Source organism: Ceratotherium simum, chromosome 40 (assembly GCF_057802395.1).
Source record: "Ceratotherium simum simum isolate JZ-2026a chromosome 40, ASM5780239v1, whole genome shotgun sequence".
Taxonomy (NCBI): domain Eukaryota; kingdom Metazoa; phylum Chordata; class Mammalia; order Perissodactyla; family Rhinocerotidae; genus Ceratotherium; species Ceratotherium simum.
In genome coordinates this window covers 11,856,121-11,880,889 of record NC_141939.1, presented here as the reverse complement: position 1 = coordinate 11,880,889, position 24,769 = coordinate 11,856,121, and the positions used below count along the sequence as shown (strand labels likewise).

Sequence of the window (24,769 nt, the reverse complement as noted above, 5' to 3'; positions counted from 1 at the left end):
CTGCCAGGCACAGTGTGTGAAAATAATGATTACACATTAAGGTTCTAAGTATAAACAACACTTCATTTCATGTCCACTGATCACTGTGTGAAGTGCAAGTTCTGATGGGCTGGGTCAGTATGACTGAAATTGCATCACGCCTTTTATTTCCAAGAAAGCCTTCAGCCAGCACAACAACCTCTTCCTGGCTACCTTCTCTGTCCCCCTCTCCCAGACTTTCTTTCTCTTGGAATTTAATGCTCCGCATTTGATGCAGTAACATCAGCTACAGGATCTGAGCTAATGACAGTGAAGGCAGTTTTGGGGTCCTTTTCTTGACAGCGCCTGGTGCCATCCCAGTGTCATGGATCCACATCTTACACTGACCTGCCTTCTCTTCCATAAAGTGAAGGATTACAAAAGGACACTAGCACCTCGAAGCCAGAGATGATATCTCGTTCATCTGTACATTCTCAACACCGAGCAATTAGGGCACACTGGAAGCCTTCAGTAGGTGTTTCTGAAAAGATAAGAAAGACAGTAAAAGACAGACAGACAGAATCACTGCTATAAAGGTAACACCCTGAGCTCTTCGTTTGGCAGTAGTCTATAAAATCATCTTTGAAAGCACAGTATATAGTTGGAAAGCACTGAGCCATTTATGAGACAAGGCATTTGCATATTTCTCTTTTTAGAATGGTAACAATAGTGACTTTTTGTCCTTAGTTTTCTAAGACAATGCAATATGATAAACTATATGCTGTGCAACAGAAAATCTGGTGGAAATCAAGTCCCATCTGTGCTGAACATATGTGAAGTCAGTCTCTTAATCTGAGTGCTGGTCACCACGAGAAGTGTTTGATAATGTCTGAGACAGGCTTTCTGGGTTTACAGTTAGCTTGAGGCTTTGCTTAAAAGGAATAACTCCACCTTGTTAGTTGTTTTGCTCTCTTATATTATCTTACATTAACTATAGTAATAATATCTTATATTAATCTTACATTAGTTACTTCATATGTAATAAAAGTTAACAGCATTCTTGCAGATGTGCTTTTTAAAATAGCAAAATTCCCAAAAAAAAAAGTAAAAGCTTTCTAAATTTCATTATTCAACATCTTGTTCCTCATTAAAACCACAAATACACGAGTCATGTCCAGCCTTAAATTAATGGTTAGGGGGAGTCACGCTTCCAGTAAGTAGCTCCTACTGGACTAATCCTCCCTCAAGTAACAACCATTCTGGACAAACTATTTTTAAAAATTTTGCAAACACTGGAGCATGACCCAAAGCAGGAAGACTTTGGAGGGTAGTGGACACCCGAAGAAAAGAATGGCAATGGGTGGGTTTCACATTTTTATGGTTTTTACCCAAGGGCGGCTCCAACAGGGTAGCTAAAACCCTGTTAGAAAACCTGCAGTCTTACTGGCTTGAAGAACCAGAAGCCAGAGTTTGGGAAAAACAGCCCCTTGAAAGCAAGAGGGAAAATTCTAGAAAAGAGAGCCCCAAGCTCTTTGTATGAAATCTCTACAAATCCTGGCTGACAACTGAACCATGCATGCATAGACCAGACTCCAAGCAGCCCAGCCAAGGCTCAAAGTGCTGACTGGGTGGGACTTTCGGATTGGTGGTATGCAGAGCTCAGAGACGCTCTTCCCAGAGAAACAACCATTTAACTGGGAAAACTGTGTATATATAAACTGAATAACTTAAAGTCTCTGAAAATTTCCCAAAAGCATACAGCAAATGAAGAAACATTTATTCAGGAAAATCTACTACATGTTAATAAAAACAGTGAGAGTCTGTGGCGTTTGAGCCATAGCCTGATCCCATCTCACCCCCCTCCCCAGCTTCACGTGACAGGAGCTCTGCTCCGGGCCATCTACTCTGGGCGGGTGCAGTCAGGAAGGGAAGGGCTCCTGCTGGTCTAGGGCTCTGACCCAGGTGGGACAGGCTGAGCATCCTGGGGCTCCGACTGCCCCTGCTCCAGCCTGCTCATAGGGTGGAGGCTCCACATCAGAAGGGGCAATCTGAGAAGACCAGGGGCCACCATCCTCCCCTCCCAGCACCTAGTCGTAAGGAGTGCTAGTCCAGGAGAAGCAGGACCTTCCAGCTCCCAGGGGGAGAGGCAGGCTCAGTGAACTGGTAGCTCAGCAGCTCTGCAGGAGAGGACTGACTTTATTTGGTACCAAGAATGCAGAAATCTGTGCCTAAGGGGAATGTCAAAAACTACAGAGATCTTGGTGGCAAGCAATTAAGAGGGGGCTGGTAGCTCTATGATACTAGCAGCAAAATGCAAAATGGCAGATCATCCAGAAGTTTAACAGAGAGAACCAGGGAAAGAGACGGCTAAGAAGAGCCCTCCTGGGATCCCATTTACCCTGGGGGTCCAGAAGACTGTGGGCATGGAATGGATTGCACCACTCAGGAGCAATCAGCGTGGGATGTGGAGCAGACTTGAAAGCATTCTCCAACCCAAACACAGACCACCAGCCAAGAGCAGAAGTCTTATTAGCTCAAAGTGCTCAAGCAGAACCTCTGACCAAACACTGGCTGAACATATATTATAACCATGTTCAAAGAACTAAAGGAAACCACGTTTAAAGAATTAAAGGAACATGTATGATAACAATTCCTCATCAAATAGAGAATTCCAATAAAGATATGAACATTAAAAAAAGAATCAAATGGAAATTCTAGAGTCAAAAAGCACAATAACAAAAAGAAAACTTCACTAGAGGGGCTCAATAGTAGAGCTGAGTGGGGAGAAAAAAAACAATCAGTGAACTTGAAGATAGATCAATAGAGATGAAATTTGAAAAACAGAGAAAAAAAGAATGAAGAAAAATGAACACAGCCTCAGAGAAATCTAAGACACCATTAAGTGCACAAATGTATGCATAATGGGAGTACCAGGAGAGGAGAGAGAAAAGGGACAGAAGAAGTACTGTAAGACCTAACGGTTGAAAACTTCCGCAAACTTGATGCAAAATATTAATCTAAAAACACACATCCAAGAAAGTCAACAAACTCAAACCAGGAAAAATGCAAAGAGATCCATACCCAGACACATCATAGTCAAAATTTTGAAAGCCAAAGATAAAGGGAAAGATCTTGAAAGAAGTGAAGTGCGATTTGAGCTGCCACACTCGTCTCAGGAGAGGGAGTTTGAAGTTTGAGTCCAACCACACACAAAACTGCACCCCAACTCTACCCATCTCCTCTGGAGATGGGATGGGAATCACTCCATTGAATGATATTTCTGACTGGCTCTAAAATAATATAGTTCTATGATAATCCTTTTTATTAAGCAAGACTTATTAAATTGTGAAATAAAACACATACATAAAAGTGCACAAAACAAACATTAGCACGTAAAACTAAACTATGGAGATAGAAGTCAGAACAGTGGTTACCTCTCTGCCTGGGAAGGGACATGAGGGAAACTTCTGGGACGCTGGAAATGTTATGTATTAAGGTTGGCAAACGATGGCCCATGGGCTAAACCCTGCCCACTGCCTGTTTTCTTAAAAACAGTTGTACTGGAACACAGCCACACCCACTCACTTACATATTGTGTGGCCCAGAAGGCCTAACATTTTTACTGTCTGGCTCTTTATAGAAAGTTTGCCTGGGCCGGCCCGGTGGTGTAGTGGTTAAGTGCACGTGCTCCGCTTCAGCAGCCCGAGGGTTCGCAGGTTCGGATCCCGGGTGTACACTGACACACCACTTCTCCCACATAAAGTAGAGGAAGATGGGCTTGGATGTTAGCCCAGGACCAATCTTCCTCAGCAAAAAGAGGAGGATTGGCATTGGATGGTAGCTCAGGACTGATCTTCCTCACAAAAAAAAAAAAAAGTTTGCCAACCCTTGATCTATATCTTGATCTGGGTAGTGGTTACATATTTAAATATATATAAATTCACTGAGCTGTATAAGATTTTTTAAACTTTACAGTATTTTATGATATCTCAATAAAAATAAATTAAAAATACATATGTTACACACTTTATAGTTTCCTGTACTGGATGGTTATTTTAAAGCTTGTCTTTTTTCTTTAAACACAGCAAGCAAACTTGCTTGATCTTTACCTGATCATTCCAACCCATGAAAACTCTGGGGGTCAGTCTCTACCACCCGATGCTTCTGCTGCAGCCTGTGCTTGGTACATTGTTTCCTTGCATGCTTGGATAATTTTGACGTGTGCTAGTCTCTGCCTTTAAAAAATTATCTGTGGGTGTTTCCCGAGGCTTACAATGAGCATGTCTTCCTGCAGAGATGATTCCTGTTGTCTCTGCCACCAGGCTGGAGCACCACCAGACTGGAACTACTTCCAAGTCACTCCCTCATGTCTTTCACCATCCTGGGGATGTAAATTTTGGGGACACATCTGTATAAGGCCCTGCTTGCTTGCTTCTCACCTCCACCCCCCCATCCCTTCTTCCTATTTTCCTGTTTTTTTCTCTTCCTGCCCTCTTTTCTTTCCTCCTTCCCTCATCAGGGCAGGTTTACTTCTAATTCACCTTTCCCATGTGGGATTGCTCTTCGGGGTCGTTGCTATTAGGTTTCCTATCCTGGGGGGCTCGGGGCTTTGACTTCTCTCTCCTTTACGTCAGTCACCTAAACCATGGCTCAATTTCCACAGACCGTCAAACAAAATGGCCTACTTCTTTGGGTTCTTGTGTTCTCTTAGATTTTTGCCTGTCAGCTCTTCAATGCTTTTACGGTTTTTATTCTTAAGTATTGTTTCCAGCAGAATTGTTCCTTACATTCAAGAAGTCAGAGTAAGCTTTTTTCCTCTAATTTTGAGCATAAGAAATCCTAACTATAAACATTGCATTAGTTAATTCCTCTTGGTGACATTCTACGATGTTGAGACTTACCTTGATTTTATCTTCCTCAACTCATGATGGGGTTGTGTCCTGATAAACCCATCGTAAGTTGAAAATATCATGTCAAAAATGCATTTAAGGGGCCGGCCCCGTGGCTTAGCGGTTAAGTGCGCGCGCTCCGCTGCCGGCAGCCTGGGTTCGGATCCCGGGTGCGCACCGACGCACCGCTCCTCCGGCCATGCTGAGGCCATGTCCCACATACAGCAACTAGAAGGATGTGCAGCTATGACAGACAACAATCTACTGGGGCTTTGGGGGAAAAAATAAATAAATAAAATCTTTAAAAAAAAAAAAAAATGCATTTAATACACCTAACCCACTGAACATCATAGCTTAGCCCACCCTACCTTATACGTGCTCAGAACACTTACATAGCCTACAGCTGGGCAAAATCATCTATCACAAAGTCTATTTTATAACAAAGTGTTGAGTATCTCATGTAAGTTATTGAATACTGTACTGAAAGTGAAAACAGAACGGTTGTCTGGGTACAGAATGGTTGGAAGTGTATTGGTTATTTACCCTCGTGATTACGTGGCTGACTGGGAGCTGTGGCTTGCTGCCACTGCCCAGCATCATGAGAGAGGATCATAGCACACACATATCGCTAGCCCAGGAAAAAGATCAAAATTCAAAGTATGGTTTCGATTGAATGTGTACTGCTTTTACACCATCATAATGTCAAAAATCAGGGCCGGCCCCGTGGCGTAGTGATTAAGTGCGCGTGCTCCACTGCTGGCGGCCCGGGTTCGGATCCCGGGCACGCACCAATGCATCGCTTGTCAGGTCATGCTGTGGCGGCGTCCCACATAAAGTGGAGGAAGATGGGCATGGATGTTAGCTCAGGGCCAGTCTTCCTCAGCAAAATGAGGAGGATTGGCATGGATGTTAGCTCAGGGCTGATCTTCCTCAATCAATCAATCAATCAATCAATCAATCAATAAAAGTCAAAAATCATAAGTCAAGGGTGAACCCTGATGGTCTAGTGGTTAAAGTTCTGCGGTCTCTGCCTTGGCAGCCCAGGTTCGTTTCCCGGTCATAGAACCGCATCACCAGTCTGTCAGTTGCCATGCTGTGGCGGCAGCTAACATAGAAGAACTAGAAGGACTTACAACGAGGATATACAACTATGCACTGGGGCTTTGGGGAAAAGAAAAAAAAAGAAGGGGTGCTGGCCCAGTGGCGCAAGCGGTTAAGTGCATGTGCTCTACTTCGGCGACCCAGGGTTTGCAGGTTTGGATCCCGGGCACACACCAACGCACTTCTTGTCAAGCCATGCTGTGGCAGCATCCCATATGAAGCGGAGGAAGATGTGCGTGGATGTTAGCTCAGGGCCAATCTTCCTCAGTAAAAAAACAAACAAAAAAAAAAGAGGAGGATTGGCATCAGATATTAGCTCAGGGCTGATCTTTCTCACAAAAAAAAAAAGGAAAATTGGCAACAGATGTTAGCTCAGGGTGAATCTTTCCCCGCAAAAAAAAAAAAAAAAATTATATTAAAAAAAATCGTTAAGTGGAATCACTGTAAGTCAGGGACCATCTGTATTTCAGTTTCTTAAGCTTTCATTTAAATACATAACTATCTTGTAGAATAAATTATATATTTAAATTTTGTAGTAATATTTAATACGCAGGATATTGTAAAATTCTTAATAAACTAGTCTACCTTCGACCAAAACGATGAGAATCCAGTCACTGAAGTAACTGAAAGCAGTTTCCCTTAAGAGGCAGTCACCTTGTTTGGCCCTTGAACACAGCAGCAGCTCAGTAAATGTGTCTGCCGTGGTGCAATGAGCCCTGAACTAGCTGATCACTACTGTCTCAATATTGTCCTTAGTAACAGCTTAATCTCTGGAAAAACTTTAAAGAAACGTCTGCAAAAGACCTCACTGCTGTTGATGGAGCAGACTTTAGAGGCTATCAGAGAAATCCTTGTCATCAACATAGACAGAGCAGGGTATATTTAGAACACATCACTGACTTTCTGCAAATGGACACAATCCAATCTGTAAGCAGAGGCCTGCCCTCAAGTTATAAATCAGCCAAATAAACCTAATGCCTTTTGAAAAAAATTTTTAAAAAATTAGCTATACTAAAGCAGAATAAAAGTGGAATTAATTTGTGTATCGATTAATAGTATTAGAGACTTAAAATACATAAAATATAAAATCAATTCTTGATCATCTTTAATGATGCTCATTCAGACTTGTGGGCACCTCTCATTTGCCGCCTGGCCATTAAATGACAGACTAAGGGGGCTCAAGGAAAAGTATAAGGTAGAAATATAGAGAAAGAAGATCTAGAAGAGACTTAAGGATCAGAGTGGAATCCACCTGCTTGACAGAGGAGGAAACGGAAGCCCAGAAAGAATAAAGCTCACTTTAATAGAGGCAAACACACTAGAACTCAGGTCGTCTGACTCCTAGCCCCTTGTCCTTCCTGAGGGAAATCTTCTGATGACAGTGCAAAATCTAACTGCTACAAAGTTCTGTATTACTTACATCTCTTCTCTCCATTAGCCTAGTTGACTGTCTTTATGAATAACTGCTTTTCTAAAAGTTGGCACCCTCGGACACTTTATTCCCAGGACAGAGGGGCTTCTATCTCTGGTTTAATAGAGAAGGGCAAGAGATCTAGGTTTTAGTCACTCTTCTGCCACCAACTCACTGCATGCCTTTAGAGAAGTCACTTTCTCTCTGCACATCAGTTTCCTCTTCTGTAAAATCAGAGTGCTGGATTAGATTGTGTTTACAGTCTGAATAACCTCTACTGGAAAAGAATTAGAAAAATCCATCATTTGACTTACTTTAAGTGAAAGCATTAAATCCAAAATAAAACACACATTATTTTCTTACACAGAGAGATGATTATGGAGGAAATGCCGTCTCTGAATACATGAGTTTGTCTGAAACACTGAAAAGGAAAGGTCTGGGCAACACACATGCCGAAGTGTCCATGAACTAGGAAAATGACCTTTCTAAGATTGCCAAAAGGAATGGAGAGAGATTAACAAATAAATCTGTTACAAAAATAAGAGCAGCATAACTTCATCCCAAGACACCTATTAGCAGTTATACAATTAGCAAAGGAGGAAAAAAATCTCCTGGGTTCTGAAGGGATCTTCTAAAAGAAAAATCCATTCTGTTTTTGGTTGGTTTCCTCAGGCATCAAGGAATTAAAAACGTAACTGGTAAACTATGTAGTGTACAGAATACTGTGACTTTAATTATTAAATGTTCTTTAGATTCCTTCTCAAATGATTTGAATGTTTAGATGGAATCAATTGGGATTGATAAAAGGAAGCCCCTTGAGGGCAGGGACCATGTCTTATTATTCAGACTCCTTATTTAGAGTGTAAATACAGTAAACACCTGTTCAAAGAATGATATGTTTGTCCACGGAGTTTGTTTGGTTTATTTAAGAAAATAGAAAAAAGTTGACATTCTCTTTTTCATTAAAATGATAAAACTGGAAACATATTTTTTAAAAAGTGATATGACTTAAGTAACATTGGAAATGAGTAGAGTCTGTAAGAATAAAGGCAAAAGGAACTGTACTTAATCACTGTACTCTGATACAGTTGTTTCCCACATGGGTGCAGGTTACAATTCTGCAGCTGTTACACATGTACACTGAAACTGAACAATTAAGTAAATGGATGGTGGGTGGTGGGAGCCAGGTTTCTCATATTGGGGTGGGAAGTACAGACAAGCAAGCAAGGGAAGTCTAGAACGATCCATATGCTAATGGATTAGAGTTGGAGACATCAGTATGAATTCATGTTTAGCTTACTAAGATACAATTATGTACAGAAATATTTCTAAGTATGTGTAAATACAGTGGTTAGTGTACACACACATATATATTTCCTTGCTCTGTCAGTTGAGAAGGGCTAAAAGCAATGACAGCCCAGTAGCAATGAGCACATGTAGTGTCTAGATCTTGCTTTCTAACACCATTCTTCAATAAAAGGAACCAGGGCTCCTTGGAGAAATGGCTGAGTCTAGGACTGGGGTAGGAGATATAGAAGATGAACCTGGAGCTTCTTGTAGTGCCAGAAAGTAAGGAAGTGCTCAAAAGAAACCACAATGATGAGGTTAAGTCAAAGGGACACAGGAACCAACTGAAAGAGTTTTCAATGGCCAAAGCTACAATTTGAGCAAAAAAAGCATTAGATTATAACCCAAAGTATAAGTATCTCAGTCCACATTGACACAAATTATTAAATAAACAAATAAAATGGGGGAGAACAGACAAATCTCCTGCACAGAATTCCAAATAATTTATGTAGATACTTGGCTCGCAAGGTGGAGCATAACTCCCTACTCCTTAAGTGGCTTCTTTCCAAAGAGTATAGTATGAACAGAAGGAAGAAGAGTGACTGTATACTAACCTGACAAACAGTGCCTCAGCTGGGTGACCACCATTCACCTCAAAAGTGGTAAGTCATGGTGACAGTATGTACCCTTCATATGTGATGAAACGGGCACTTTACCTCTATGACCTTCCCCCCAAAACCCACGACCCCAGTCTAATCATGAGAAAAACATGAGGGACAATTCAAACTGAGGGACATTCTACAAAATACCTAACCAGTATGCCTCAAGAATGTCAAGGTCATCAAAAATTTAAGAAGAGTCTGAGAAACTGTCACAGCCAAGATGAGTCTAAGGAGGTATGATGACTAAATGTAAGGTGGTAGCCTGAATGGGATCCTGGGACAGAAAAAGGACATTAGATAAAAACTAAGGAAATCTGAATAAAGTTATGAACTTCATCTACGAATAACATACCAGTATTGATTCACTTCAATAAATGTACCATACCAATGTATATGAGTAATAGAGGAAGTCGGTGTGTAGTACATGGAAACCGGACTACCTCGGCACTTTCTATAACTCTAAAACTTCCCTAAAAGCTTTATTTTTTAAAGGTTTATTTTAAAAAACTATACAGCAGGGCAGAATAGACATAACAGAAGGCTTAGCTAGATACGGTGTCATTATATTTATAAAAAATATCTCTTACTGGTACTTTATAGCCTTCTAAGGTTTAATTATTTGTCAAAGAAATATAAATATTTTAGTTCAAATAGGCTAAAAAAAAACTGGGATAATTTTACTAGAGAAAAAAATGTTTAGGGCTGTTACATACTTATTTAATTAGTCTTATTTCTGTCTTTTGACTAAACTGAACACTTGGTTAAGCCTGAACACAGTTAACAGCTTCCAACTGCTCTTAGAATCAAATCCAAAGTCTACTGTGGCCTACATAAGATCCCACACCACCTGCTCCTGCCTATCTTCTCTGACTTGATTTTATATGACCCTCCCTGCTGTCTCACTGATCTGAGGCACATCAGTTTTTCTGTTCTAACAGCCTCAGGGGTTTCCCTTTGCCCTTGTCTGGTATCTTGGTTATCCAGTATTGGATAGCAAACCATCCCCAACACTTAGTGGCTGAACACAACCCCCATTCTATTTGCTCAGGATTCTGAGTCAGCTCTTTGGGCTGGTCTCACCTGGGACACTCGTGCAGCCACAGTCACCTGGCAGCTAGAGTGGGGATGGGTGACTAACAGTCACGTCTCTGGTGGTTGGTGCTGGCTGTTGGCTGGGACATGTTTTTCTAGCTGGCTCTTTTGCATGGCTGCAGCAGGCGTCCAAGAGTAAGAGCAGAAGCATTCATTTGATCAAAGTGAATTACAAGGCCAGTCCATAGTCAAGTGGTGGGAAACAGACTCCACCTTGGATGGGAGGAGCAACAAAGAATATGCAGCCATTTAAAATCTATCACACGTAGGATGCTTCTCCTGAAAACTTTCCATAACTATTTTCCCCAAAATATAATCTCTTTGAAGAGGCCTTTCCTAACCACCATATTTAAAGTAGCTCCTCACCCTACCTTCCCCATCCCTCACTATTTCATGACTCGGTTTGATTTGTTTGTCATTATGATTATCCATTATTTCATTGAGCAGGAACTTAATTAATTCACATCTTTATTTTTTCTGCCACAATAGGGAAGACAACCAAGTTTAATAATAACTGACAGAGTACAGCACTTCAGTTACTAAAAAGCACTTTAGCAAAAACAATCTAAATGGAAATAAGATTTTGTCTCTCTTGTCCAGACAAAAAATGAAGGATCTACTTTTTAAGTTCAAGGTAGAAGGTTACTCCAGGCTTTTCCAAGTTAGTCAATTTAGAGCTTCAGTCTCCAATATTAAGATACCAGTTTAGAAATTAACTTTTTTAAGATCACCCCAAACACAAATAATCCCTCAACTGGTTTGTCCCCCTTTGTTAAGAAAGCTTAGAGGGGATAAGGTTCGGGGGTTGTCCGTTTCCATCCCTCAAGGCATAGTGGCAATCAACATGTTAGCCCCTGTAGTGTCAGGATATCCAAACCCCAGGCCACTCTAGCACCCACCACTTCACAGCAGGGGCCCCAAGATGTGGCTGAACTACTGGGATCACGCCTGATCCTGATCCCAATCAATCCAAGTACAGAAGGCTGTACTATAAAGAATAACACTGTTTGATATCGTTTGCTCAAATAAAAAGAGATCAAGTCATTACAGAGTATTTTTCCACTTTATTTTTTTAGGAATGACACCTACTCAATAATTTTATTCAGTTTATTTAAATAAGGATAAGGCTACTTAAAAGACTTTTTACATACAAAAATGTACATTACAAGGTTAAACTTTCTGTACTGAATTACAAAACCTGCACAAGCATTTAATAAAAGAGCACACTTAAAAACGTCTTGACCATTTTGTAGCCTCTAAAAATTACTGAAGTTCCGCAGTAGTAAATAGAGGAAGCTCTTACATATGATTTAATCTACTGGCAGTTTCACTTAATGTAAGTTTTAAAAACGTCATTGCTATTGAATGAGTCGCTAGATCAGTTTTAGAATCCTCTCTCAAAACTTACATCAACCAAAATATTATTTCAAAGAATAATGAAAATTCTGAAGAATTTTAATACTAGCAAAAATATTATGGCCTCCTAGCAGTAGCTGAACCCACTTTCCAAAGTGCCTGGTAGCTGTCTAGGTAATAAAAGCTATTTTGGTAAACTGTGCTGCCTTTACAGCCACTGGGAAGCAACTGAGCGCCTGGGTGCTGCAGGGTCTTGAGACTTTCCAGAATTCACACAGCAGTCTATGATCCCTCAAGTGTAAGAGGATTGGGGGTCAGCCTCTCTTCACCCCTCAGGGAATGAGTAAGGCCAAGCAGTATGACCTGCAAACCCAAGCCTAAAGCTTAGGCTCTACAGAAAGGAGGAAAAATATGGGAAAAGAGGATAAGAAAAAGGAAAACAGGGAACCAAAGAGAGAGAGAGAAAAGAACAAGACCACCTGCCAATGGCAGGAAGTGGTCAAGTGCCTGTAACTACATCTCAGAAGCCACCTACTGACTCTAATGTCAATCACCTGCCTACCCCAATAATAAGAAAAGCTGGCTTTACTGGAATAGAGAATCAAGAGCAACAATATTAACCCAGGTTACAAGCAAAGAGTATTCCAAAGTTGTTCACCATTCAAATCAAGTCCTTCTAACCTTTAAAGCACACCAAAGCAACACTTCAAAACATAGGATTCCCAACACTTCTGCTTCAGAGTCCAATCACTCAGCAGGCTTCATTATGTGGAGAAAGACATATCAGGACAAGCTGCATCTATACACCTCGAGAAGGCACAGCACGCTAAGATGTAGGTATTATATAATACAAAGTACATGGTTTAGTGCTTCTCCACATTTCAAACTCAAAATAGCTCAATAATATGCTGCTATATGAGCACTGATTCTGAGTGTTCATAATATAAACTTCAATTTGAAGCAACAATGTTACACAGTTCAGCTGTTATTACCAACCTACTCTGTAAGTTAAATATACAAATTAAAAATTACTTTTATTGAGTAACTAAAAATAAGTTTCCACTGACTTAAAACTGTCAAATGCTAACTCTCTCTTAACTGAGAGAGAAATGCAGATGGAAGCAGAGGGGACAACCAAATATAATTTGTCATTCTACCCTAAAATCTGCACTTTTAAAATCTCCCTTAACATACAATTATGTATAGGATCACAGTTGTCCTTCAACAATATTACATGTATCAGCCCTGCAGATAACTATATATTTAACAATTTACTATAACATTAACAATTTAGCAACACTTAGTGTGTATCAATTTTGTCTTATGTGTACAAATTTACAGTCTGGATAAAGGCAGAATGGCTAAAAACTACAGGGTTAGAGTTTTAGTACAGTACTTACCAGCAAGGCTGAATTAATTTTTTGTAAGGCTATTGAATAGCTGAACTAAAATGCTTATTTGAACAAATCAAAAGAAGAATGAGACTCCTCTAAAAAGTATTGAAAAGGCAAACCCCAATCTGAAGATCAATCACACAAGGGACAAAGTATAAACTATCCTTTGCACTTGGTTAGAAATATATAGCAGAAAAGTGGACACTAGAACTCATGAATATAAGGTGTACCCTATTTTCCCACTGACTTCCATTATACAAGTGGAATGAGAATACCAATTTAACACAAACACAAAACCTTACCAGATACTTCTGTGTGTGACAGCCCTGTGGGAAGCTGTCCATACTACACCAGCAGGGAGCCCCGTCCAGCTGGCACACTTCTACGCCATCACTCTGTGCTGACTTCTGACTTCAGCATCTCCTCTCTGCCTACTCCAGATCACGCTGAGTTTTCCCCATCACTGCCATACTCCCTGGACTCTCTTAAGTTCTAGAATTCTATCCCCCCTCTTCCAAGTCTCTAAACTTCCTGCCATCGGGTACCACTTCTAACGTGATTACTTCACCCAAAGATTTTACAGTTAGCTTCATTTTGAAAAGAGTAAGCTCCTAGGAGGGAGTGACACCTGAGCTCACAGAGTGAGATCACAGACTGCTCATGAAAAGAGTAGGGAGGGCTGCTGCATGACAAGAATATTCTCAAGGGTGGACCAGGGTCAAGACTGACCAGTCAACTCAGAATAAATCAATTCTATTATGACTTCAAGGAAAGGAGCAATAGCAAGCACTGATTTCTCTCCTGATTTTTACGGGAAGAAGCAATGCAAGCACTTAAAGAACAGCAATTTTATCCATATATTCTGAACAGTTTATTGGCAGCACTATAAATATGCTTTTCTTGGTGAACCTTGAGGATGAGTTTGGCAGTATTTGCTAAAATATCGTGAGGAACTGTTATATTCTTTTGCTTGGGAAAAGAAATAAAAATTGTGAACTACTAAAATATTTGAGTTTTTAAAAAATCTCAAATTCCCCCAAAGACTAAAATAGACTAATGAGGATAATTCCTGAAATTCATCAGATGCTTTGGACCAGACTTGCAGCTAATGATTTGACTAGGGTCAATATAAAAGACTTATACTAAGCCATTCATTTAAAAAAAATTCTTTCCTAATCAGGGCATGAAAGGCAATAATTTTTTTAAAAAAGGAAGAGAGGGAAGGAAGAAAAGAAAGACAAGACTATTTTTTTGAACGTAATTTTAAATCTCTTAAGAAAATTCCATAACAATCAGGATCTCTGTAAATACTGTCAATGTATGTGAACATGTTTGAAAAACTAGTTACAGTTATATTTACATTTTTGGAAACTTTCCTTCATGGCCATGTAACATGTTGTATCTTCCTCTTTGCTTCTGGGGGCTTCAGGTTATTCTGAAAGACATGAAGAGAAATCAGTTTATACTTACAGAAATATCAGAGAATAACTGAAATGGACGGGTTTTTTTTGGTGAGGAAGATCAACCATGAGCTAACTCTTTTTACTGAGGAAGACCGGCCCTGAGCTAACATCTATTGCCAATCCTCCTCCTTTTTTTCCCTTTTTCTCCCCAAAGCCCCAATAGATAGTTGTATGTCATAGCTGCACATCCTTCTACTTACTGTATGTGGGACGCCACCTCAGCATGGCCGGAGAAGCGGTGCGTCGGTACGCGCCCGGGATCTGAACCCAGGCTGCCAGTAGCGGAGCGCCCGCACCCAACCACTAAGCCACAGGGACGGCCCCTGAAATGGACATTTTAAACCACCAAGGTTTACTACTAACATATGAATGGTAGATCACTGCTGCCATCTGGTGGGAAAAAATTTTAGGAGACGAGGAAAAAAAGCTATCCTCCCCTGGCTCCCATTCTTTGAGCTGTGGTTTTCAAATGTTTGCATATTAGAATCACCCAGGGCACTAACAAACATGCCCAAGCCTGGCCCTGATCCCAGAACCAATTAAATCAAAATCCAAGCAGGTGGCAGAGACGAGGCTCTGACTTCTGTTTGGGTTTTTTGGAAGCTCTTCCAGGTGATCCTAAGGTGCACTTGATTCGGAACCTCTTAATCTGAAGTTCATGTGCCGGATGCACAGCAAGCCAAACACTGAGACATCAATGCTTGGAGATGGAGAAAGGCCCCATTCGAGTTGGCCAAGATGAGAAGGTAGGAGCATGGGTTCCCTCAAACCTGCCTTAACAAGAGCAAAAAGCAGGGGGGTTTTATAGAACTAAGGGGCTTGGCAGGAGGAGCTTCAGAGAAACAAAGGGGTCACTCCCGATAAGCCTTCTGTGCAATCTGCAAGGGCTGCTGGGGGCTGGCCAGCCAGTGATCATGATCTTCCCGAAGGCATTCTCTTTCTTCTGCAAAACAAACTCACAAATCCTCGAGACTTGTGTCACCCCTCAAGTTCAACAAGAAAACAGCAAATTCACAAGATTCATCTATGTCTGTGTTGGGAACAAGGTTAAAATGCAATCATGTTCTTATTGAATATCTACAGTAACCCTCAGGTACCCGGCTTCACATTCAGTTAAGAACCACTGACTGCTCCAGATCTGCTTCCTCCTTGCCTAGCCCATCTCCTCCCTCAACCTCACAATCCAAGATCAATACCAGAAAAGATTAAAAGAAAAAATATCATACCTCACTGAAAGAGTAAAATCCCCTTGGGTAGAAAAATGCTTTTTAAGAGACTGAAAAAAAATCCTTGAAGCTCCTTCTTATTGCAATATTTGAGGTCTGAATTATTCTTCCTACTCTTATCCGACACCCTCCTCCTCCTTTCCACAAAGGTAACTGTAAATGTACAGTAGAACACAACGTAGCGGATTCCCCCAAACTTCCTCTATCCTTCCAAAGATAGGAACATTTGAGGGGTAGGGGAAGCAAGTGGTCAGTCCTAAAGATTCTCATGTGGTTTTAAGGCAAGTGCAAAACAGACAGACTTAAGGTCAAGCTCTAAAATGCTACTTAATAAATGTGTGAACCTGGACAAATTACTTGACATTCTGAGCCTCGCTAACAAAGGAATATTCCTCTCTTTTAGTTCCAAGATGTTAAAGGATCTAAATGAGAAAATCTAGGAAAAGCGGCTAAGAGACTCTCTCTCTTTACACATTTTAAGCAGAAATAAATTAAGTGCATTTTAGAAAGCATGGGCTTATCATCAGGGATTTTAAAATTCTGGGGTTCAAACACTGAGAAATGAGATGAGAAATGAGATGTAAAATAAAACAGATCATTTAAGGGTTCAAGTTCAGTAGCATAGCTGACCCACCTCAGCTATGAGGCCAACTGCTCAGAAATTTCATTCATCTCTCTTCTTAGGATGGAAACCACCCCATACTCACCACAGCCTCGGCTTCTTCCTTAGGAGCAGCTCGCTTTAATTTCACCGGAGTAGTTCCAACAGGGGACAAAGGTGGTGACTTCACAGCGCCCGAAGAGCTTTTCCTATGCGTTAAGTCATGGTTCTGTTTAGTGTCATTATTATTGTGTTCCATTTTATTGTTCACAGGCAAATTGGAAGACAAAATTAGGGGTGAAACACTTGAAGAGGAATTTGATAATTTTCGAAAGGCATTACTGGTAAAGCTTGCCTGAGCGGGAGGCTTGAGTCGATCGTTATCTCCATTCTCTGTCTTTTTCACTTTTATGCTTGTACTTGTTGAACTTCCATCAAACACAATGAGGGGTCTTTTCCTTAACCCATCTACAGTGCTACTCCTGAAATCAATGAGATGTATTCATGAAAAAGACCATCTGGAATGGCAAACCAGTTCACTGAAACCCAAATTAAAACAAACAGTGACCAAAAACGATTTACCGATAAGACTAATCTACTGTATGTAGGACTACTGGAAATATAATTTTCTGTTCACCCTAAGTGAAACGATAATTTTCTAGTGCTTTGAAGTTTAAAATATTTATTGACAAGAAATGTAAATTTAGTTTTAATGTATACACAAGATACAATTACTTTTAAACAATCAACCAACCAACCTTAGAACTCAAAACAGGATTTCTTCCTAGTAACTAAAAAAAAATTTTTTTAATTTTTAAAAATTACCATCCTATTGATAGGGTTATCTTGACTGTGTCAATTATTATTTAGAAAGTATAATAAACTATAAAACTATACCAAGACTACCACAGTGGTAGTCTACAAACAATGCGGCAGAATATTCTATTTTCATTCACTAAAGGTCTCTAAAGCCAAGGCATTTGCTAAACTAACTGTAACTGTAACATTTGTAAAATTTTAATTTTAAAATGTGGCAAATCTTCGCATTTAGCTTCTGAAAACCTAATTTCCACTCTTCATGGTAAAGATAAATAATAAAAGCATTCATTTATTCATTATACCTCAAGTGAAACAACAGAATAGTTCATGGAAAAAACCTTTTAATTAGGCCTGTTAAAAGAACTTGAGCAGCCAGTTATTAGGAAGAACCCTTCAGTCTTGCTACTCAAAGTGTGGTCCAGGAACCAGCAGCATAAGTATCATCTTGGGAGCTGTTAAGAAATGCAGACTCTGAGGCTTCAACCTGTACCAATTCAGAATCTGCATTGTAACCAGATTCTAGGTGATTTGCCAAACTCATCAATTCTTGGGTCACTCTGAACATCATTTGGTAGAAGATGAAAAATAAGCTCACTGTGCACCCACCAGCACTGCAGAAGGGCAACAGAGGGCCTGAGAGCAGGCCACACCAGTTGTGAGAGTTCAATCTAAGGTTCGAGAGGCACACTGAAGTTTGAGAAGCCCTGCACTAAGGATCTGTCCAGCTCTCTGTGACCCTGGGCACGTCACAACACTGCTCTGGAGCTCAGTTCCTCCACAGATAAATAAATAAGCGATTCAACAATACCTGATGATCTCTTAGATCCCTCCAGCTTTAATGTTCTGATTCAAGAGTCAAATTGTGATTTTTTAAAACAGAGCCAAAGATCCTTTCCAAAATGATATCGAGGGACTAAAAGGGATTGTCGTATGAAGTATAACAGTACTGAAAGGACAATGTGCTTAAATGTGTGGATCAAGAAGAAAATACTGCCTTAATAAGAGCCTAGAAAAGTAAATTAAGATATATACAGCATAGATTTATGAAAGTTAACACTAATACATAGCCTGTACCAATATGGAACCATCAAGCTAAAATGACGCTCGATCTGAACTGAACATGTTCCTGATCAAAGGTGAGACTGTACATGTATTTATTTTCCAAAAGACTATGAGCATACATGTTGTATTCTTCAACTATTCTCCTACTTGGGGAGTAATCTCCCTATTAAGCATGAGTTTTTCTTCATAACTAGAGGTTAAAACCACTAACCAACTCAGAGCTAGTGCTCTCCCTCACCCCCACCCTCTCACTCTATTTCTCCCACTCTCTAGTGCACTGCCTCTGACAGCACCTTACAAACACAAGGCTCTAAAAAGAAATTCAGTAATTAATCAACAGCACCCATTTGTGATAAAATATATACAGGAAAAGAAACAACTAGCCCACTTAGGGATTTTAGGACACTTTGTTCTCATTAACTTACCAAATACAGTAATAAATCAAATGTAACTTTCTTTAAAAAAGGAAATTCATTTGCTTGTGGTTTTATAAAAATTTTCTGAAATTTAAAAATTTTCAATAGTGTACCTGAAGCTATATGACGGTCTCTTCATTTCTGTATTATTCAGACCTTCAAGTTTTACTTGACTCCACTTTTTTCTCACAATTCAGCAACTTTTGTTGGCTCCACCTCCAAAATATACCCAGAACCCAACTACTTCTTACCAAGTCCTCTACCTCAGTCAAGGTCACCACCATCTATTGCCTGGATTACAGCACAACCTCCTAATTGGTTTCCCTGTTCCCCTCCCCGCACCTTACATCACTTCTCAGGTCAGCAGCCAGAGTGAGCCTGCTAAAATGTCATCACATGGTGTCATCGCTCTGCTCAAAATCCTCAATGGCTTCCCATCTCAGAGCAAAGCCAAAATCCTTACAATGACTTACAAAGCTTTATGTGATGTGACAAACAATCTCCCCCACTCACCTCCAATCAACCTCTTTCCCCTACTCTCCACTCCAAGCCTCCAGGGCCTCTTGGCTATCCTTGGTATATGATGGGCACACTTCTGACCCAGGCTCTTGTATTCTGCCTGGAACTCGAGCTTGCTCTCTACAGAATAGTCATTTCTTGGCGAGGTTGATCCTGGCCACTCTACTTAAAATTGTAATCCTTCTCCCTGTTTTACTTTTCTCCTTAGCATTTATCACTGTGTAACATACCATGTATTTCACTTAACTTTTTTATTATGTTTCTCCCAATTAAAATATGAGCAGGGGATTTTGTCAGTTTTATTCACTGCTATAAGCACAGTCCCTGATGCTCAATAGTTATGGAGTAAAGGAATTTTTTTTTTTTTTACTTAAGTTTACCTAGAGAAGAAAAGAAAAGCAAAATTGTTTAGTCATATGTGAGGTAAGATGAAAACCAGAACCACTGAAAAGTACCTTTTAGTCTCATTTTTTATCTCATGTTGTTCTCTTTTCTTTTCCATCATTTTCCCCCATCTATTCTTTGGCAAATCTCTCTGAGGCAATGGTATTGCATGCTGGACATAAAGATCAGCAAGACTGTCTTTGTTCATTCTCACATCATCTTCAACAGCTATGCTCTTCTGTGGAAAAGGAAACAAACATAATTTCAAAACAACATCCTTCATTTTAATAACTAACAACTACCTACCTAACAGGGTAAAACATCACTGCTTAAATAACGAATTATAAAACAATTTTTGCAATTAGACACACATTTAAGAATCCTAAATGGTACTGCAAGAAACAGTATTATAAATAGGTTAAGCTCTGCAAATATTAGGTTCAGCCTCATCTTAAAGACAACAGTCACATGCCCTCAGTGTGACAAGGACTGCTGTCCACAACTGCTCAGACAACATACCAGGCATGAAGACCATTTCTAGCAGCATCATCCTAATCCATGAAGGGAAAACGGGGAACTGCCTGGGGAAACCAGACAAAAGAAAGCTAACAATGATAACAGTCACTACATTCTGTCAAAAAGCTATCTAGAGTGTTACTATCATGATCAGATTAGTAGGCTGGAGACCTCACCCTGTATATTATTTCCCACATTTCTCTAATGTGCTTCTTAAATTGAAGTTAACTAAGATTTCAAATGGAAACTGCAGTCCCCTTACTGATAATCATACTGATAACAGTACCTCATTAGAACAACCTGCCCCTCATGTTTTCACCAGTCCTTTCAAGTAGCTTCCAGGCATTGTCCAATCACCCCTACCTAAATCACCTCATTCTCCCTCATTTTCCAATTTGTCCTCAACATCCCGGAAAACATATAGCATAAGGCACAGGAGTAGTTATGGATACAGAGTTTGGATTTAGGAAGGAAAATAAGAATGGAAATGAGATTATGGGCTCTTCAACTGCAATTCAGAAAGGCCTGGAAATATTTGCGTTTAGTAGAACTGACAAAACAAATTCAATTTATGTCCTCTGATAAAGTTATCCCAATTACTTTTTTTCCTTCAAAATTTGAAAACACAAATTTTACTTATTTTCTCTCTTATACCAGACCATCGTTTATTACCAATTTTCACCCTGTACTTACTCAGAGGTATGGAGATACCCTGGGGATTCTCTTGGACAACACTCCCACAGAATTCATAGGCATATTAGAGAAAACACTGCTCCAGAGCAGTGGTTCTCAAAATGTGGTCCCTGGACCAGCAGCAAGACCTTGTGAAAAATGCAAATTTTCAGGCCACATCCCAGACCTACTGAATCAGAAACTCGGGAGGGACCCCAGCAGTGTTTTAACAAGCCCCGGGGTGATTCTGATGTACCTAAAAAGTTTCAGAACCACAGGTAAAAGGTAACTGACATCACTAAAATAAGCCACAATAGGGCTTGAGGAAATTAGAGTACTGACGGGAAAACAACAAAATACGCTACATAACACCCCAAGGAAAGTTTCAGTACTTCTCTGCCACTTTAATCTTAGTACTGTCTTCCTCTACTATCAGAGGCCACATCAACTGAAAAAGAGCCAGGAGCCCTGAGTTGCCCTCCTGGCTGCACCATTCACCGTTAGTGTCACCTTGAACAAGTCACTCCACCTCTCTGGGACTCAGTTTCCTCATCTTCAAACGAGGTGAGAGTGTGGAGAACGGGCGACGTCTCCGATGCTTTCCGGCCCTGATAGTGCCGGAGGACTACCCCTCCTCATCGCTATTCTAACGAGTCCCTCGCTTCCCCAGGCCCTTACTTACATACGGCCGCAGGGGTCGCCCAGGACTCCTCTTTCCGAGCCATCAAGGACCCAAAAAGATAAGTCCTAATTCCCGGGAATTCCTGATATTCTATGGACGTCTCTTTTACGGATAGGGGCGTGGGGAGACCTGGTCGGTGTGTGCGGGGTCGAGCGGGGCACAATCCGAGCGGGAGGAGCGACGGCGGCGGGTGTATCCACCGCCACCGAGGATTACTGGGGGCGAGCTCAGGTCCGAGCCCGTCTCCCGGCAGGCCCACCCGCCCCGGCGCGCCCGACCTGCTCCAGGGTGAGGAGAAGGAACTCTTGGGACAGCAGCTCCGGGTGCAGCAGCAGCTCCGAATCCGTGCAGCTGCGACCGCCCACATCCCCCGCCATCGTCGTCGCCAGGAGACCCCGGCCAGCTACCCACAAGCCTCCGCGAAGGAAGCGTCCCGGAAGTGACGTAATGGGCGGGGACTCGGGGGTGTCGTCAGTCTGGGTGCGCCGCGCGTCGTGCTCCTACTTTCTCGCAAGGTGGGGTACCGGGCTGGCTCTGGCGGGGGAATACTCCCGGGGAGAACGAAGGAAGGGAAGGGAGTGTCTGCCCAGGAAACCACTGGCATTTCAAGTCTTGCAGGCAGAAAGGGAAAAACGAAGTTCACAGAGCCGGCCACGATTGGTCGCGCTCCAGTGACGTCCAATGGCAGAGGCCAAAGGGTATCTCAGGGCAGAGGCCAAAGGGAGCCTCAGGGCAGCCTCGCGGGGGAGAGGCGGGGAAGGCAGATAGACGTTACCCCAAATAGGGCGCTTGTCACGTCTGAAATTCTTTTGGTGTTCTTATTTTAACCTGTGTATCGTTTGTCTCCTAATCCTCCTCCAACGTGATGTAAGGCCAGGGACTTTAATTCCCTGTAACCCCAGCGCCTGGCACGTAGTAGGCGCTCAAGTATTTGTTGAAATAATACTCTGAACTGACTTGCTCACATATGAAAATAATTATCGACAGAAACGACGGTGACAATAGCCGAACGTTTGTTAGACGTTTACTGTGTGCCAGGTACTGTATTTGATATGGCTTATCTCATTCCTCAGAACAGCCCTATCAGGTCTATAATACGAGAACGCTTATTTTTCAGGTGAGGAAACAAGCAGAGAGACGATTTGCTCAAGATCAGAGAATGAGAAGTAGCAACACTGACGTTCAAGTACATTTTCTCTGCACTTAAAACTACGATGAAGTAACAGTTATAGCTTAAACAAATTGTAGGTGTCAGTTATGATCTAATCCTTGGTAATTAATTTACTAAGAAATCTTTCCTACTTTCATCTTTTGTGGAAGAGATATACATCCCAAAATATTTTGCACAACTAAAACTTAAACTTGCAGACATGTTCTAAATGCTTATTGTTTGCGTCCTCTATGCTGTGTCGTTTTATTGGAAATTATTGCAGTGTCTACAAAAATATGAACCTCTCTGAGGATGCCAAAAGATAAATCTTGAGAGTGTTGGAAAATAAGTAAGATGCTAAATCAAAAAGACAGAGCTGAGAGGTGTTTTGGAATTTTTCTTAATCTTTTATGTATATGATACTTTATCTAGAAATTGAATTTCAGAGCTGGGTGGAAACTTAAAAGTTACTCAGTCCGGTTCTTTCATTTTAGTGCTAAGGAAGCTGATCTGAAAGAGAGTAAATGAAATAGTTTCATTGCCCAAAACTGAGAGAGATTTAGAACTGAACTGATCCAAGCCTTTGGATGTCCTAATTTGGAGTTGTGTATCAACTTAATAGTATTAGCATCGTGGTATTCAATATCCAGATCTGATTTGATTTTCATAACAATAGTGAAATTAGTGTGACTGGTATTATCCCTATTTCCTTCACTAGAAGGCACATTGTTTTAGTGGCAAAAGCAGCTGCCTTAGAAGGAGCCTGGACTTGAAAGCTAGACCTCAGTTCAAATTTTGTTCTGCTGCACTAAGACCTTGGGTAAGTGACTCAAGTCTCTCAGCCTCAGTCTTCTCATCAGAAAAATGCTGTGCTAACACCTTGCCTGAAGAATTATCAAAGGAGTAGAGATTATATAACACACTTGGTACAGAGAAGGTAGTTAATAACTGGTAGCTGGTTCTCAGCAAGTTTTCGGTCATAGGAGGCAGTCTAGAGTGTTAGAGAAAGGGCAGGCTTTGGGGTGGCCCAGACTTGGATTTTAACCCTGGCTCCAGCAATCACCTAGGACAAATGCTTCACATCTCCCCACTTTAGCTTCCTCACCTGTAAAATGGAAATTATAACTTCACCTCACGAAGTTGTGAGATTGGAGCTCCAGTATGTAAAGTGCCTCCCCTGTTGCGTGTGCCTTGAGATTTGTCGTAGCCTGTTGACTGTCATCAAAAGAGAGGAGGGGCAGGATGGTGGTGTAGGTGGGAAAAAAAATTGCATTTAAGAGTCTGAAAATGTGGTTACAGTTCCTTGCTGTGTGCTTATTCCCTGTGGTTTTCTGAACCAGTCACCTCACCTGAAGCCTCATGCTCTTCATCAGCAAAAATGTTGTGTGGCAGGTAACAGTTGTGCTTTTTTTCTCTCAGTACTTTTCAGTTTAAAACTAAAAGTACTTCCCTGCTTACAGCTCAATCCATTAAGATAATTCTAGGTGCCTCTGAAGCAAAAATCTCAGGATTGAGATTGTCCCTTGACAATCTCAGGATTGTCCTGAGGACACTCCTCAAGGAGTGTCCCTTGAGGCAGAAAAAAAAAAAAATCAAGATTGAGAGAGGAGCAAGTAGAATAAGATTCTAACACCCCTCCCCTCTCCAAGGGAAGGAGAGACTGTTTGCTAATGCCTGCCCCGGGGCCATCCTGGGCAGAGCCTCGGACAGTGGAACCTCAGAGAATTTGCCTTCTGCTTACTGTTTTAATCAGAGTTTCTGGTGAAGGAAGTTGTAGGGGGGAGAATTTGCATTTCTAATAAGTTTTGAGGTGATGCTTCAAACATGTCTAGGCAGAAGGGCAGCCTCACAGAGATTGCTACCACATCACAGGGCAAGGAAGCCACAGACATCCTGACCCTCAGGCCTGGCCGCCACCATGATTGGAGGGGTCAGGCCTGTCAGCGTCCAAACCAAAAGACTGAAAACCCAACACCCGAGGGGACAGAGAACATCTTGGAATCCTTGTGGGGACCAGTGATGCGAGGACCTGACGTCACCAGCTTCTCCTCATCTTGGCATTTCAGAAATTCCCTAACCTAGACCGCTGAGAAGATTATTGTCACTGCA

General features: G+C 41.2%; 1 protein-coding gene across 4 annotated transcripts; it reads right to left on the bottom strand.

Annotated features, from left to right (window-relative positions):
- Positions 1-97: 97 nt before the first annotated feature.
- On the bottom strand, positions 98-21,918 carry TSLIG2 (tRNA splicing ligase complex subunit 2). 4 transcript variants are annotated; one of them, XM_014791697.2, is made up of 5 exons: positions 21,789-21,917; positions 19,712-19,878; positions 16,547-16,922; positions 14,511-14,585; positions 98-499 (listed from the first exon to the last, which is right to left on the bottom strand). In XM_014791697.2, exons 1-4 carry the CDS (start codon positions 21,885-21,887, stop codon positions 14,529-14,531), a joined length of 699 nt encoding a protein of 232 aa, XP_014647183.1. In that variant the 5' UTR covers positions 21,888-21,917; the 3' UTR covers positions 98-499; positions 14,511-14,528. The 4 variants fall into 4 exon arrangements, with proteins under 4 accessions (XP_014647183.1, XP_004435934.1, XP_004435933.1 ...); XM_004435877.3 differs by lacking the exon at positions 98-499 and having other exon boundaries at positions 13,998-14,585; positions 16,547-16,669; positions 16,796-16,922; positions 21,789-21,916; XM_087426312.1 differs by lacking the exon at positions 98-499 and having other exon boundaries at positions 14,566-14,585; positions 16,547-16,649; positions 16,796-16,922; positions 21,789-21,918.
- Between the last annotated feature and the right edge of the window lie 2,851 nt (positions 21,919-24,769).

Bases quoted from the DNA above. Each gene is read 5' to 3' on its own strand.
- TSLIG2 (XM_014791697.2), bottom strand. From the start codon at position 21,887: ATGGCGGGGGATGTGGGCGGTCGCAGCTGCACGGATTCGGAGCTGCTG. The intron at 16,923-19,711 runs GTACTTTTCAGT...CATTGATTTCAG, and splicing joins ATAAAAAATGAGACTAAAAG to GAGTAGCACTGTAGATGGGT. The intron at 14,586-16,546 runs GTGAGTATGGGG...CATGTCTTTCAG, and splicing joins AGGAAGAAGCCGAGGCTGTG to AATAACCTGAAGCCCCCAGA.